At 40.4% G+C, this 16,897-nt stretch overlaps 1 protein-coding gene across 1 annotated transcript; it reads right to left on the bottom strand.

Annotated features, from left to right (window-relative positions):
• Positions 1-2,632: 2,632 nt before the first annotated feature.
• Positions 2,633-6,534, bottom strand: FOXI1 (forkhead box I1). The gene is made up of 2 exons (XM_061456408.1): positions 5,678-6,534; positions 2,633-4,820 (listed from the first exon to the last, which is right to left on the bottom strand). The coding sequence occupies exons 1-2, from the start codon at positions 6,249-6,251 to the stop codon at positions 4,267-4,269; spliced, it is 1,128 nt and encodes a 375-aa protein (XP_061312392.1). The 5' UTR covers positions 6,252-6,534; the 3' UTR covers positions 2,633-4,266.
• Positions 6,535-16,897: the final 10,363 nt, after the last annotated feature.

Below are 16,897 nucleotides of genomic sequence, written 5' to 3'. Positions count from 1 at the left end.
ATAGAGAGGAGCTGGGATTCTTGATACTTTGCAAGACCACTCCATGAGAGAAGAGTTTATCAGGAATCTCTATCAAGGGAAAAATTAATAGTTTTTTTTCCAATTAATTTAAATAGGAAATCAGTAGCAGGCAGGTTAAAAATTAGGATTAGCTACTTCTAGAGCTGGCTTGACTTTCTGCCTTGCTTTTTCAAGAGCAATGCTGCAGAAAGCTGAAGCCACACTTTACTGCAGGGAGATTTGTAGAGGAATGTTTTTAGGATTTAAAACAATCAAAACTGAGTAGATGTAAGGCTTAATTGCAATATAGCAATTTAGCCAACACAAGACATGCAAAAACTAGTTTTAGAGAGGTATCCTGAAAATGAGTTTGCAGAGGACATCAGCAAGCATTACATTGCTCAAGACCACTCAGGAAGGGTTGTTTGGGTAGATAAAAGTCTGTACCATCTTAGAACTAGATCCACAATGTAAATAAGAAAAATTTCAGTGTTTTTCGGCCCAGGTACTTACAGTCCTGCAGGTTTCTAGCACGTCAAGCATACCAACTGAAATGTACTTAACAGCAGTACCTCCAGGACTACAGCACTACTCTTGCAGTTGTCAGCACTGAATGCAGGGAAAGCTAGAGGTTATGAGAAGTGTACAGCAGGCTCTTGGTTCATACTTTACACATCTTGAGGTGTGGGCACTTAGGCAAAAAATCACACAGATTTGAGTCAGCTGTTTCCAAGATCCATTGCGAATAATTGTAAGGATTGCTGTGAAGTGCCATACACTGGAAGTGTTAAGAGTTGGCAAATCTACTGGGAAGAAGTTCATTATTTTCCTCACCGGGGAATGTTTTCAGATGAAGCAACAAAGAAACTATTGACACTTTTAAACTGTGAAGAATTCATAAAGTATCCCATCATGAGAGAAAGTTTGGTGCATTGTGATTGAGAACCTATCTGCCAAAGTTCCCACTGCTATTTAGTGGAGAAGTAAATACTGGCAGGACTGGAATGTGATTTTCCATTACAAATACCTGCACCACACCTCTTGGTGTCATCTTTGAACAAAGACTAACACTTAAGCTCCCACCAATTTATCATCTGGAAGGTCAGGCATTCCAGAATCTTACAGTTCCGTACAATTCTTTCAGGTTTGTGGTCTAGCTTTACTGTTCCTCCACTTTGTAACAGTTGCACATGTTTGCTTTAAAAGATGGGTAGGAATGAGCATGAATCAGTAAATATGTTTGTAAATCAGATTATAGGTCTGTAAAGATCAGCAATGTTCTAAATGTATTTTAGTTACAGGTCCTAGTTTAACAGCTTCTTTAATATCATACTCAAAAACAACAACAAAAACCATCCCCTAAAAACCAGATGCTTTTCCCTCCAGAAGCCATATGTTTACCAGAGCGGTAAACTACACAAATAGTGTACCTTTGACAGAGCAGTGCTGCTGCTCACGTAAGAACAGTAGTTAAGTTCCCCTGCAGGTGCTAGACTGATATGCAGAAGCTCCGCGAACGTATCTAAATAACTCGTTACCAAAACCAATTCTGTCCGGAAAACACAAAAATAGAGCTGAAGAACAGTGCTCCTAATGTGTTTTGTTACAAAGTAGCTCTGTTTTGAGAAGAAATGGCATGCAATCATCTTTCCACTCCTCCTTCAACAGCAGCTTCATCAACTGAGCTGAGGTGTTAGGCGAGTTGATGTGTTAGGCAAGCTGAAAGGTTGCACAGGAGCCAGTTAATCTTTGTGGTCAGGGAAGCACTGCAAAACATACCTTTGTCTGTGAAGAGCCGGCACGTCAGCAGCACTTCCTCTTTGTGAGTAAGCTGAAGCTGGTATTTGGTTGACAGCATCTGGGAAGCAATGAGGGACAAACTCGTCCTTTTTCATACCTTTATGTCTTTCCTTTTATTATTTGGGACTGGGAACTCAGAGAATCAAACAAAATGCTGAGTGACAAAGGAGTTGCTTTTTACCTTCTGCTGCCTTTTAGCAACATCATTCATCTTAGCATACTTCGCATCTAATTTTTCCCTACCCTCTGTTCTGTAAGTCCATAATGGAATATTTTATATGTCAGCACTGGAGGTATCAATTTTCTCTCGGTTTTGTGAGCAGTATACCCCACAGGAACTGCATTTCTGAGCAACTGGGCGTGCGTCTGCTGAATCCAAGACATAATAGCACTGACTGAGTGCACTTCACAATTGTCACATGAGCAAGTCTCTCTGCTGCCAACTGCTGCATTGCAGGGCATATTATGGCCCACCTACTGGGCTGAGATTCTTGGAAGGGCTGTAAAATTCTGAGGGCAGGAGTTACAGCTCAGCCCTCAGCACGTGCCTAACTTCAGAGAAAGTTATAGTCACAGCAGGACACAACCAGAAGGTCATTTTATTCTTTTTTTAGGCAGGAATGTTAGCAGTGTAGGTAGGTTTCAACTCCCAAGTGAGTACTTATCATAGTGGGTACAAAACTGTGAATAGTCAGGGCAGCTTTGATATTGAAAATGTTTAAACATGAAAATAATACATAATAATTCAGAAAAGATTGCAGTCATATCTGCCAATGGGCATGTGAAAATACAGTCCGGTTTCTGAAGGTTCAGATGATCAGCACCACTCAGCTCCAGCAGGGAAACAGATATGGCTTTTATTTAGTGATATTATCTTGCATAATAGCAGCCAATTCTATTCCTCAGGCATGCAGGTTTGATTGCCTAGACATATGCCATCTCAGTCTCTGACCTTATGTGACTATTAGACTGCTCCTTCCTCAGGCAAATTGCTTGAGTCAAACTATTAAGGAGACTTTTAAAGACATAAGTAGTATAGTGTACACACACACACACAGGTACACCCTCTTCGATACAAATGCTTTATTAAAAATGTTTCTGGAGTGGTCTGTAACAAAACTATACCCATGTAACGTAAAAAAAATCAAGGCAAAATGGTATCAGTCGCAATGCATTAATATGTTTTCTATCATTCCCGAAGTCTGGTGAGTACCCAGTTAAACTTGCTGTCTATGTATGCTGCAGGCTATCCAGTTTGAGATCTCACCCTATGTAAATGTGAAACTTGATTCAAGTGCTGGTTTGAAAAAACTTCATATCCATTTTGAAGTTTTGTTTGTGGCTAGAGTAGAAAAATAAGCATTATTTCTAATATCTACACAAGGACAAACAGCACGGACTTCGACAAAACAAAATAAAAATACAGCACAGGGACTTTTCACAATATCAGCAATTGGTGGTTAGAAAGATCCAGCCTTTGGAATTGAAACTCAGAGACAGTTAAACTTTCCACCTCCCTTTTCTTCTTCTCTCTCTCCTCCCTCCCCGCCCAGTATTCAGATTCTTTACTCAGTAGAAATTACTCAGGTAGATAAGTTTATTCTATCAGTTAAGATAGAATAAATGTATATTCTTCCTAGAAAACACATGTATTTTATATATATATATTCAGGACAGCTCCTGTTTTCCCTATGTGGAGAGATTTGCATGTAGGAGGCAATTAAAAAAAGAGACCCTGTTATAAAAATTGAAAACACTGTGGAAACATGAAGATCCAACTGCAGCAGCAGTAGGCAATTCCACTCTATTTTGTTATGCTCCCCTTCACATGGACAGTTGGGTCCCGGAGGATGCTAGCTTGCTTCACGGCCATGTTTTCCTTGGGGCTGAAAGGGGATCACAATTTAGCCAGTGTATGCACTACTCTGAGAGAAAACCAAAGATGGCACTCACCATTCAAGGGTTAGTTGTTACTCACTATCCAGTAGTTTTTATTACAGATCCTTCAGTGTCTCAAGACAGCTCTGGCCAAATAAGAACTTGCTAGGCATGTCTAGTACAGCCAGCCTATACCAGCAAGAGAGGGTATTTAAAGATGTGACAACATTTCTATTTGTACTTTAAAAAGTATAGCAATATTAGTGCCATGCCAGAATAGTTTCATGCCCAAGGCAAATAGTAGCTTATCAAGCATGTCTGTAGAGGACCATGGCTGGGCAGCACGACAAGCACAGTCTCTCAGAACTCTTCACTATCCTTGCTGTTATGATCCCTCATTTTCTATGTGGAGCTGCTGGATGTGGGGTGTTTGTGATTTGAATAAATATAATGGGTAACAAGTCTGAATCTGGCAGAAGGTAGGATGCAGTGTGGGTCCCAGAGACAACAGGCTAACGCTAATCATCTCCCCACAGATCATTTCCTCTCATGAACAGCTATACCTAAGTGTCTCAGAATCCTCTTCATTTAAACCTCTGTTCCTTCCCTGGAATACAGCGTGTTGTTTGTGCTGATACTGCTGTAAAAGTGGGTGTTAAACTGGTTGAGCACAGAGTTGCTGTGGCCAAGGTGGTTAGAAGGCATAGAATTGGACCACTCTCCCACACCATGACTGGGGATATTAGAGAGTGAAGAGTAGGAATTAAAGCCTACCATATTCTGACCCATTTTGTCAATGGGTTCAGAGTTAAGTCCCAAAGGCACCATGCGGCTCCCTGAGTTAGAGCCATTAACGTATGCAGTCATACTGGAGAGGAAGTTACTGAGGCATGGGCTACTGGAAGCTGGAGGTGGAGATCCTTTCTCAGGTGAATTGTCAGTCCCAGGTGATGTATTTTCCAAGATATCCTGTTGCTCTACAGCTTTGGGGCTGCCAGTCAGGCCACTATCCTCTGATTTCTCAGATGCAAGAGTGGCAGCACTAGCTCCAATGTCAGACTTCCTTTTCCTTTTTCTGCGAAAGTTTCCGTTGTCAAACATCTTTTCACAGTTTGGGTCCAGAGTCCAGTAATTCCCTTTTCCTGTCAAAGGGGAAGAAAGGCATATTTTTAGCTTAAAAATATGCATAGACAGAAAAGCCCTGACTCTTCACACAGATAAAACTACAAGTGGAGCCATGGGGAGGTTTTTTTTTTCTGTTTTTTTCCTGGGTGAGGGTAGGAGGTTTTTGTTATGTAGCTGGTCCTCTGAATATACAGTCGAGAGTAACATAGCCCCATACCGGCTGCTTCTCCAGGTAAGATAGGTTTCTAAAGAGAGCGAACCACATTTTTTGCCTTCTGAGGCAGCATAATTGAATGGTTTTTAAATGTTCTCAGTGGTTCTTAACAGCTATTGATGGAAAACAATAAATAAAGGAACAGTCTGACTGCATAGAAGCCAAAGGGTTGGAAACAGCAGAGATGTGATTCCAAGCAAAAACTATTTGAAACAGACAAAATAAAAGCAGCCTGCTCTCCTCTTGAGAGTTACTGTTGACTCCCTAAAGCAACACAAATCTGAGTTTGCCTTATCCCCTTTCTGTTAACTCCCAGTTCCGTTTGACATAAGCCATATGTATTACACTGAATGGGTTTTGAATGTGACTTGCTCCATTTGACTGCTCCTGTGCTTGCTGAGCCTTTGCTCAGCACATTGATCAGTTCTCAGGAAGACCTGGAGCAGCAAAGAATCCCCTTCCCTGCAGAAGTTTAATAGCCACACTGGTTCAGACCTCAACTATTCTAGTTCAGACCTATGAAAATGAAACTACCATATGTATGTCCCATATCTAGGCTATTATGACTCCTTATAATGCAATAAGCGTTTTTAGATTAATCAAATTCAACTGGGGGGAAGGGGTAGAGGGGGAAGGGGGAAAAGGCGGAGAGAGCTCTACCTGGATCATCTTCATCTCGGGGCACCTTCTTGAAGCAGTCATTGAGAGACAAGTTGTGTCGTATGGAGTTCTGCCAGCCAGCCTTGCTCTTGTTATAAAAGGGGAAGTTGTCAGCCACGTACTGGTAGATCTGACTGAGAGTAAGCCTCTTTTCAGGTGCTCCATGAATAGCCATGGCAATAAGTGCAGAGTAGGAGTAAGGTGGTCTAACCAACTTCATAAGCTCTTCTTGGGATGGGAGAGGAAGCCAGCCAAGGTCAGTCCCTCCCAAGCCGTGCATGTTAGGCAAGAGCTGCCTTTGCATCCCGTAAGACTGAGGAATGAAGGGGCTGGCATTGGATCCTGGGAGATACGGTGGTGGGGTAATGGAAGGTCCATTTAGCCAGAGGTAAGGATTAGGAGTGGTGTTGTAATCCGGTGTCTCAAAGGTGCTGGGTCGTTGTGGACTAGGGATGTTCTGTGGATGGAAAAAGTTCTCATAGTAGATACTCATCTCTGGAGGTTCTTGACCAATATTTGGGAACTGTGGGCTGCAGCGCTGTGGAGAGTGCGTTTGTGGATCAAAGAAGCTCATGCTCTAAGCCAGCAGCTGAGAAGTTATGACACACCTGTGCTTGTGCTCCCTTCTCAAGACAGGTGCATCACCTGTGCCCTTCCCTACCTACTTATGCACCTGTAAATGCTTCAGCCTGTGTGCAGGCTCCACCCCACAGCCCTGAGTGGCTGCAGATGAGGACGATATCCTTTTTGGAATGCTGGCAGTCCCAGCTAGTCATTGATGTCACATCAACCAAACGAGAAAGTTACAACTGTTTATCTTCTTAAATGAATGAAGGAATTTTCCACTAATGCGATGCACATAAGGAAAGTGTAAGGTGCCTTGAAGTTAAAACTCCTCATCAGAGATCCTCCTCTTTCTGTCTTTCACAATTTAGCATTTAGTTATTCTTTCTTTTTAAAGAAAAGCCATTTTGTACTGCTGCTACTAACACCTCAGAATGAAAAAGCCATTGACATCAGTTAAACAGGAGACATATATATATATATATACACACACAAAAAAAAGAAAAAAGAAAAAAGAAAAGGTCAGGCCTCCTTTTCCTTCTGTAATTTTAATTGCAGAGTTGCTTGTACTTCCCCCTAGGCAATCACAGTACTGCAGGCAAATTCTGTAGCTGGTTACTCACGTGAGTAATCTTGCTGATATAAATGGAATTACTCCCTAAAGTAAGGATTAATCTTGTGAGAAGAAAAATGTCAAGCTTAATCATCAAACCTTTCTTTAGAGCTTAAAGTGGTGAACTGAGATGGGAAATCATTATTCGTTGCTTCCTCTTTGCTGCCGGATTGGTGCAGAGAGCTCATAAAACCTTTTAGCAGAATTTGCAAACAGGAGAGAGGCAGCGTTCAGCACAGCTCTTTTAGCAAAGTTCCGATACCTTCCTTTGTATCTATACAGACAAAAGTTGATTCTTTAAGATTAAGTAACAAGGAAAAACCTCTAGCACTTTTATGACTTAGAAACATACTTACTGCCTTGCATGGCACCCCACACTTTCAAAGGAGGAAAAAGCAATCTCACTGATACCTGTCTCAGAAATGGGGACAGCTCTTCGCTGCATGACAGACTGCACTGTAGTTAAAAGCAGGGTTGCAGTTACCTTCAGAAGTGATATTTGCATATTTTTTTATGTTTAAAGAACATATATACATTTGGAACTTGTCTCAGCCTTAATACTGCGTGCAATTAAAGAAAGTCGGTATGACAAGGCCTTTAAGTTGGCTCTAGTCCTATAATTTCTGCAGAAACATGAGTTTTAACCTGTGGATTTGAATTCCTGGCTGTACCAAAGACTTTTTTGTTTTGTCACACATTCATCAATTCATTTAATCTTTTGTGCTACGGCACCACCAAGATTCCCTACTCCCCAAGCATTAGTGATTCACCAATATCACATTAATATCCTTGTTGCTATGAAAGGTACAAAAAAAACAAAATAAATAAAAATCACTGGAAATACAACTGGAATGTTGAATGCAAAGGACAAAGCTAGCCAGGAGCTAGCCACCTTGCCAGCTCAGAAATGCATCTCCATAGCTGGTATTTAAAACACATGCCTGCACTGCACAGAAAATCATTTGTACCACAACTAGGGATAAGCAAGTTGCTATTTTAATTTGAATGACTGAGAATTCGGTTTGTAAATGCTGCCTAGCCTATGCAGAGATAGATACACATTAAACAGACAAAAATGAAGCAGAACATAGTGGGGCTGGCTTGTTTTCTAAATGACAACTTCTGTGCAAAATGGGACTTGGACAGAAACCCCAAATGATTAATTTTTTAGGATATAATAATGTGAGACCTCCCTCCTCAAGAAAGCTATGTGGAATAATAATTTTCTCTGTAGAATCTGAGTTACAAACTTGCAAAATGCTGCTTGAGCAAAATCGCCTACAGCTTCCTAATCAACTGACATATAGCTATGTTTTTAAATGAATCTGTAGTCCTGCAAATATTAAAGTTACAAATATCACTAATAATACAACCCATTATTTACAGAAGAGGAGCAAAACATTTAAGAAGTGCCAACCTCTCCCCCCTCTTAAAAACAAGAAAAACTTGCAAATTTATTACTACGTAGAGCTTTTTTATTCCAAGAAGTAAATACTCAGCTAACTGCCTCATGGACTTCCATGGGTCGCATCTAAATACTTCTTCCTTGAGGGGCTCTGCACACTAAATTACAATTAAAATACACTGAAGTGTGTGCTGAGTGAATACATGCTTTGAAGCGATGCCAGGCTTTACAAAGGAAGAAAATATTACTTCTGCAACCAGAGACTGATGAAGGTTGTAAAACCTCCTCTGTACGTTAATCTTTCTGAAGTTTTGGTGCAGTGCATTTTTAGCATGGTCAAGTCCAAGCTGTGCTCTACCGCTGCCTGAGAATGCATGTTACTGCCAGACCCACCTTGATGTGCCACCTGAGCAGAGTTTCACACACAACTAGGTAAAGCAAGGGTGAAGAATAGCAAGTACTGCTTTTAGAGACATGAAGTACAAAGACAACTGCAGGCTTCTGCCCATGGAGCTCAGAAAGGAAGTGCAAAGGTCCGATCCCTCCCTGGCATGTGTGTGTTGGCACAGCCTCTAGCAGAGATACAATACCATCAGCAACATTTTTTCTTCCAACTGACTATGCTGATTTACTCAGCTCAGAGTATAAAGACTGCCAGTAAAAGTGGTCCTTTGCCAGTCCTATGGGCACACCTCACTACTCGGGAGTCACTGCAGTGCATGTTCCTGTACAGCACTTCTGATGCGGATGCTCACATGCAGGCAAAAGGCAGCAAAGAAAGAATAACTTTGCTCAAACTGTGGTTGCTGAGCAGGGCTGCTCAGAACTGGAGATAATTGAGTCCATCCAGGAATACTGTCCTGGGCCCCTCACCCCTAAAGCTCCTGGTCCTGGCAGGGCTGGGAGGAGAAGGTAACAATCCCAGAAATGGAAAAAGGAGAAGGAAAAATTGTGTAGCTTCCATATAAAGAGGCTGAGGAAATCTTATATGCTGACCAAGCTATGCTAACAGATCATGTTTAGGGCTCAAAAACTCTAGAAATAAAACAGAGGCTGATGCTGGAGTCAGAGTTTAGTAATCATTACTTCCAAAAGCATTGGGTTTGTTGAGGTCCTTCTAGGCAGGATGCTGTCCTGGTTGCCAGCTGGGGTTAAACCATGACAGATTCGTCATGTCATGTTTTTAACATTTCTTTTTACTGCAGTACAGTACTGTACAGCCCTGAAAGCACATCTCTACCAGTTGGAAGCCTGATCAAACACAGATTGTTGTTAAGTCAAAGACTGTTGTCAGCTCCTGTGTTATCTGAATATTTTCTTTTTCTCAATTTCTTACGTGAAACTCCAGAACCTGCAAGGTGGAGGCCAAGCCCCTGCAAAACTGTTGATGTCCATAAGGGTTTTTTAGATCAACTCCTACGTACCTCTCTGCTCCAGCCAAGATTAATATTTCTTCACACTCATTGCCCTTGAACAAAAGAAACCATAATTGCCTGAAATCTTGGGTTATGAAAAGTTCAGATTGATTCCTTTAAAAATGGGATTCCTCAGCATTTTCACTTAGACTCCAAAGTAACCTGTCCAGTGCTTTTGAAATGCAGTGACCTGGGAGAGGTGCATACACACCAGCACACAGCAGGGAGCAGAAGCACAGGTGTCAAAAAGTAGATAATAATATGCGGAATGCTGTACACATTTGTAGTGCTTTGACCGAGATACTCCTACTTCCCTTCTTAACTGGATCTTTCAAAACAATAAAGCAAAATAAAGCATGATACCTGCTAGTCTCACAAGTACCTTTAAGTCAGCAAGCTGTTTCACAGGGTGACTGTTTTAGAGAACTTAAATCAAAAGTACCATGCCTGCATGATGCAAAGTATAACATAGTGCAAACCCACTCTAATAGCTCACACAGGTACCAGATTTTGTAGTAGTAGCTTCATCCTGGCCAACTCTATAACATCCTGCATATCATTTGTCCCTCATATAGACAATATAAAGCAGTCTGCATCAGGTACTTTACTAATTCATCAGAAATTCAATTCATTGTTTACTCTTGATCCTGATACATATTGCCAGTTAAGACTGTGTATAACCCCAGTTGTGGTGTATTATCACAGCTTAACACCTTGCTGAAGAAAAGTTCATACAAGCTATTCATGTGGTAACAAAGATGAGGGAAAAACTGCTTTTAAAAGGAAAGAGTTCCTCTCCAACTCAGTTTACCAAGCAGCCTACCTTGTTTCAAACACATCACACACTGACATCAGAAACATTCCCATATCCATCAATAACATATTTTCACATAAAAATGAATTATCTATAATCTCAGCTGTCTAGGAGATTACATGTAGAAGTCCTCATGTCTTACTCCAGTAATTGTCTGCCCACAAAATAAACTACACCATCCGAAGAAACAAGGTGTAGCAGGTGAAACAATGTCATCTCAAGGTCCTTCCAAAAGCATACAAAATGTAAACTACAGTATTGCAAAACAAGGGAACTGGGCTTTATATCGAGAAACGCAGGTTGAACATTAAATTAATGGAAAAGACAGGATCATTTGGATATGAGCCATAAATGCTGCAATGCTAGAATGCCCTTAGACTTCTTAAGTCTTTCAGAAGGAAACCACTGCGGATTTTTAAAGGAACTTTATAACTGGGGTTTTAGAAGACTGTAAAACCTTATGAGGGCTCATAGCTGCTTTCTCACTATGAGAACTGTGCAATAAAAGTAGTCATAACTCCTGCTTCAACAAAAGCCATCCACCTTCTTACCACAGATAATACGGCAGAGGGGATTAGATGTCCCCTGACTTATATGTAAATCATGACAGGCCGCAGGCAGGCAAGAGACCTATAGCTTCCATTTGGCTGCGGGTGGCTTCCATGAGATCTGCTGCATTTAGATACACAGACATGCTCAGCCCTGTCACAGAGGGATACCTCAAGTCTGAGCCAGACATGGAGAGCTTAGGCTGCAAATTCCTCTCATGTTAGAATCCCAGGCATCTCTCATCTGTGGGAAATGAGTACAGCTAGAGATACTTCAATCGATCATACTTGGAGAACCTTGCTGCTGCTACCAAATTCCAAACATCTGAAATGCTTGCCTGTTTCAGATTATCTGCTTATATGTTCATGCTTACCACTAAATATCTGCTCATACCACGAATAAATGGTGCTAAAATCAAATGAGGTGATGTATGAACATAGTATTTACCATGGAAATTAAACTGTGCACCTTTCCAAATGCCTTTACAATTTAAATTATTGTGTATTTCAGCAAGAGGCACAGCAGGATTTATACAAAGGAAGAAAAGTGACATGCTAAAATTTAAAGTAGAAAAAGTGACATGCTAAAACTTCTGTTTCAGTCAGATTTCAGCATCAAGGTATTTGCTTGTCTGGATTAATCAGCTCCTCCCACTCCACAAGGTAAATGGAGATCTTATTGAGAAGACATTTCAGAACCAAGGATTTTTCAGACCCCCCCCCGCCCCGTTCACGATGTTCTCCGCCCTTTGGTACTTACACAACACAAACACTTGGCGAAAATTAATTAACAACTAAACCTGATAAGTGAATTGGAACAAGTAAGTGCAGTGAACTACTCTACAGACACACCCAGTCATAGATAAACTTGTTTTAATGTACCAGGGTTTAACTGCAGTAAACTAAGATCATCTAACTTGTGAATAAGATGATTTACAGTGTTAATAATCCTTGCACTTCCAGTTGCTCCACTTCAGTTTTCCAGTATCTGGGTAGTTGGAGATCCATTATATCGCAAAGTATCGCAACTTCTTATCTCCCCCTAGTGACAATTCTGGGAAATATATCGAATCAGTCGCGATCTCCCCTAGAGATAACTTCGCAACAGGTTTTTACACTGGCGTGATCGCTGGCCCCTTACCAGTATTACATAGTTCTAGATCTAATTCTGGGATCTGTCAAAATAACCAATTGAATATGCAAACATTTGTAAATTTTTCGTATTAGAATCCTTCATTTGCTCTGAAATCCTGTGCAAAAATTCTGTAAGTTTAGAGACTTTTGTCTTTCTTTTAGGATTGCCTCCTTTGCTCTTCTCTTTTCCAGTACTGATCTCCAATAGTTCTGTTTTCTTGTCTCGTGAAGGAAGCCTAAATGCGTTTGTTAAGACAGATTCTATAAATTCAGGCACTGTGCATTAGTACGAGTGAGCGTGTCAAAGCACTACTGAAGCATGACTGAGAAGTCAGGTAGTAAGGACTTCATGTTTCTCAGTATCTGTAAAATCCAGGTATCCACATGCTTTATTGTATGATAAAATATGATATTCCCAGCTAAAAGAGCTGCATCTAAAGCAACTCTACCCAGGGCTGTTTTCTTGGGTCTAAAAAACATTCTGGGAAAATCCCTCAATATATCTGTCAAACACAGAGGGTTTTTTTAGACCTTTTCTAGTTACAACAGTGGAAGATTCCTGCTACATGACCATCCTTTTACTGGCAGTCAGCGCCCAACTCAGGGCATAAATACCTTAAAGGACTAGTTTCTGATCCCCGTCAACTTTCGTGTGCCTTCTGAATCAATCACAACTTAAAGCCATTGCAACACCATCAGCAGCTAGCTACCATCAGCTGAACTAATTCAAGGTAAAGGGAAGGCCTATGAATGAGAGACCACTCCTGCCTCTCACATTAACCTGTTAGTAAAGATAGGCTGAATACACCCATGCACACTGGGGCACATATGGACCTCCACTAATACTCATGAAACTGTATTTGTTACGAACACTCGGTGTCTGTCTAATTCTAGGGTCAGCCACATGAAAGATCACTCATGGCACAATGGAGCTTTCTGCTATCCTGGAAGTCAGAGACCTATACTGAAAGGGATAATTCTAGCCAAAATCCTACCAGATCAAACTGTCCTTGCTTTAAAATCCTGATTATGTAACATTTTTAAAGTTTATGGAATCCATGGCCTACATGAGCTTTGTTTGCAGAGCAATTATTCGTTTACAGTGTTAATCTTTAGCACACACTGCATTACAGTAGCAAATCAGGATAGAAAATTACAGACTGAGTCAATAAAGAACAACTACTCTCCTCACTTCATAGCAGCAAACATTGCCTATGCTGAAGTCCTTACAACTGAGGGCAGTCCCTGGAATGTTGCTCAATGCTCCCTTTCAAAAGGACCTTGAATGCCTAAGAGCAAGCAGAAACTCAGTTCTGGGAGGGAAATAGAAGTACTATAATACTAGTGACTACTCCAAGGCATCCAGGTTTGGAGATGGCTGCAAACTTATTCCATAGACTTCCATATTCCTCAGAAAAAAAATAATCATGTAACAAGATGGGGATATCCACTTCCAAAAATCAATGAGGAAAAGGATCCTTAAACTTTATTTTTCACTCCTCAGAAATAGTTTTAAAAAAGAGATGACACAAAAGACAGTTTGGCTTTAAATCGGCTGAATTCTCTAGATTTCTACATGAGAAGGATCCTTTGTTTGGTGGAGTTATTCTGAAGCTGGAACAAAAAAGGATCTTTTAGTCTTTTCATGATGGCTAAAGTAATATCCTTTAAAATAGAATAGCAAGTTCGCATAGAGAAAGATGTAATTAGATGGCTTTAAACACAACTCCTGGACCTGACTTAAAGAGAAATCAGATATCATAACAAACAAAACATCTTCTCCTGCCCTCCCTTGAGAGTTTAAAATCAGGTTTAACAGCTGGCTTAACAGCTTTTCTTGTTTAAAAGCACCCTCATCCCATGATCAGGGTGGAACAGACCTACCTGGGAGCTTGGCAAGCTCTTAGTGATTTAAGTTCTATCATTATTTCAAAGATGCTTCCATTGCTCTTACTTGGGCTGAAATAAAAAATCCCTCATAATAAGCCTGACATGCTACAGCTGCTGCAATACTGTGACATTAGTGAACAGCTTGATCCAGAATCTCTATAGCTGTAAGTACAATAAAATATTTATGGATTTATCATAGTCCAAAGCAGAGATTTTTACTCATTATTACAATCAGTGTAAAATCTCATTATGACTCTGGGTATGGACTGTATTGTGTGATTTAATCAGACTTCAGTTGTAGAGTTGCTGATACTTCTTATTCAAACTGATCAAGTCAGATCATCCAAGTCCTCTTAGCAGTTTCCTGTCATCATTCCAGATTTTTGTCTTGCAGGATTCTTCACACATACCCTAAACTCATTTTGAATAAAAGCCTCTGCTCCATCATTGCCACTAGCAATGAAGCAAGCAGCAAAGTAGCTAAACAACAAAAGCTGTATATATCAAATGGGTTAAAGGGAGCAACTCAATCTCTAAATCCACTTTGTCACTGACACTTCAGTAACTTCAGTAACATGTCATAAAAGCATTAACCTGTCTGCTCACTCCCTGCTTTTCTAAGAACTGTGAACAAATGCTTGGCATGGGTTTATTGCTCTTTGCCAGTTCAGGTTAGGAGCTGCTCTTCAGCCAGTTTTTACAGTAAAATGGTTGCTGCCTAAAAACACAGTAGAATTTACTAGCTGGTGCTGAAACTCCTCATCACTGCTCAGGCAACTTGATGGCTGAGAATGGAAATGGAGAATTTTCCAGCTTCTTATGGAAGCTGTATAGTACAGATTCTTTGTCTTAGTAATTGTGGGAGCGTACTGCCTCTGCATCTCAAACCTCTTGTGGAAAGCAGAATAGTCCACCATGTCAATTATATGAGGTCTGCTCTCCACAGACCAGGATGGCACAAGGTTGCTTCAATTTAAGCATGATGAAATTAGACACATTTCACATTCTCAGTCTTCTACACTACTAAGGTTCATGTGATGCATTAGTAACACACCCGGGAAATTCTACAATGCTGTATTGCCTTTATTTTAACATACTGTTCTGAGTTAATGTAACTTGCTTGTTGTGACCATCTATCGACTATGAATAGGCTAGAAAAGGAGGAAATTGTTAATTTTATATTCTGCACTTCTGAAACTATGAAGAAATACAATCCTCTTTCTCCCCCCCACAAGACTGGTGTCCCAAGACAGAGAGTAAGAATACAGAATTAATGAATCCTTAAAGAAAGGATGAAACAAATTAGAGAACTAGAGAAAAAGCCAAAAGCCAGACCAAGGAATATCAAAAAGGCAAATGAAAAAAGAGCTCCAGTGAAGCCTAATGTGCCTGTGGACTCCATACAGAATAACCAACACGGCACCCACTGCGCCCAATGTGAGTTGGAACTAGATGAACTTTAAAGTCTTTTCAAACCCAAACCATTCTACAATTCTATTTACTCTCAGTTTCCACTGTCTAACAAAGAAGGTTACAGACTGTGTGTGATGCAATGTCAAGCAGTACCTGTTCAGCTTGTGACAGAAATGACAATAGGTGCTGATTTACAATTTCAAAGAGGTGTCGCCAGATTGCCATACTTTTACTCTGCTATCCCAGGGCATCACTTATTCTTCACAGTATGTTGTTTAGCTGGACTAAGCCCCAGGATCCACAGTTCCTGGAAACTTGTGAATGGCTGGAGCTTGTTGTCCAAACGCCCTTAAAATTCCAGTCCCATGTGTGCCTTGCTCTTGGCAGTTATTCTTTTCTTAGTTAATTTTGCTCTGCTGCAAAGTTGATTTACCGGATTTCAGGCTTGAATCAGATCAAAAACTGGTCTGGCAAGAAGAAGAAAATCTGTGATGTGGGACAACCATCAGGATTTTTGCTGATATTTGGTAAATTTGGTGAATCTAAGCTCTTCATCAAAAATTATACTAAACCCCAAGCAAAACACACGTATCAATCTTGCCCCAATAGCTAAAGACTCAACACCAAACTTCCTTCAGACAGGCTCCTGCCTTCCTGGTATTTGTTTTCATTCTTTGACCATTTTTATTTTTCATCACAGTACTTAAATTAGAATTTATAATAACAGCTTGAGCTAAAACTCTCACTCTTACATGAAAACATAGCTGCAATATGCAATAAACAAAAGAAATCCTTCAACAAGTATCTTTACAAAGAAGAAACAATTGCTAAATCATCCTTTTCTTGCTCATTCTCAGTAGAAAAAAAAGCCTTGTCTTTTAGAATACTTTAGTTTGTGATATCTGTATTTCTTCAGTGTATCTGCAAATAGTATTGAAGGACAACCTTAGTACCCTCTCTTCTCTTCCTCTAGGTTAGCAAGATGATGCACCCCTCAACATTTCACTTCCACTCCCAGATAACCTGCTCTATTAAACTGAGCTGTTTTGCTAGAAAAACTTTGTGCTTCCTCTGTGCTTCCTCAGCAGCAGTACCACAGGATTTTCTGCAAAAAGCAAGTGAAACAAGAAGTCCCTCAGTATCCATGCCAGCAAATACTGTGGTTACTGTTAAACTGGCCCCATTTTGGTTTGCTGTCTATGGTTATTCTAGTGAAAAGTATTTCTTGGCACAGTATTAGTTCCAATGGCAAACATTTCAAACTTTTCACAGAAAACAATTGCTAATTATTCCTGTAGAAAACAGCTTCACACTGACAACTTGCAAAGAGAGGCTAAATTCATTACATCAATTATTCATGCTGAACATAAAAGTGTTTATAGAAATAGTTATGCTCAGAACAAACCAAAGATGTGTTCCCATTG

This window comes from Pezoporus flaviventris, unplaced genomic scaffold, assembly GCF_033815535.1.
Source record: "Pezoporus flaviventris isolate CSIRO_AGI_PZ_B2104156 unplaced genomic scaffold, CSIRO_AGI_Pfla_v1 ptg000023l, whole genome shotgun sequence".
Classification (NCBI taxonomy): Eukaryota; Metazoa; Chordata; class Aves; order Psittaciformes; family Psittacidae; genus Pezoporus; species Pezoporus flaviventris.
This window is presented reverse-complemented; position numbering and strand designations above follow the sequence as displayed.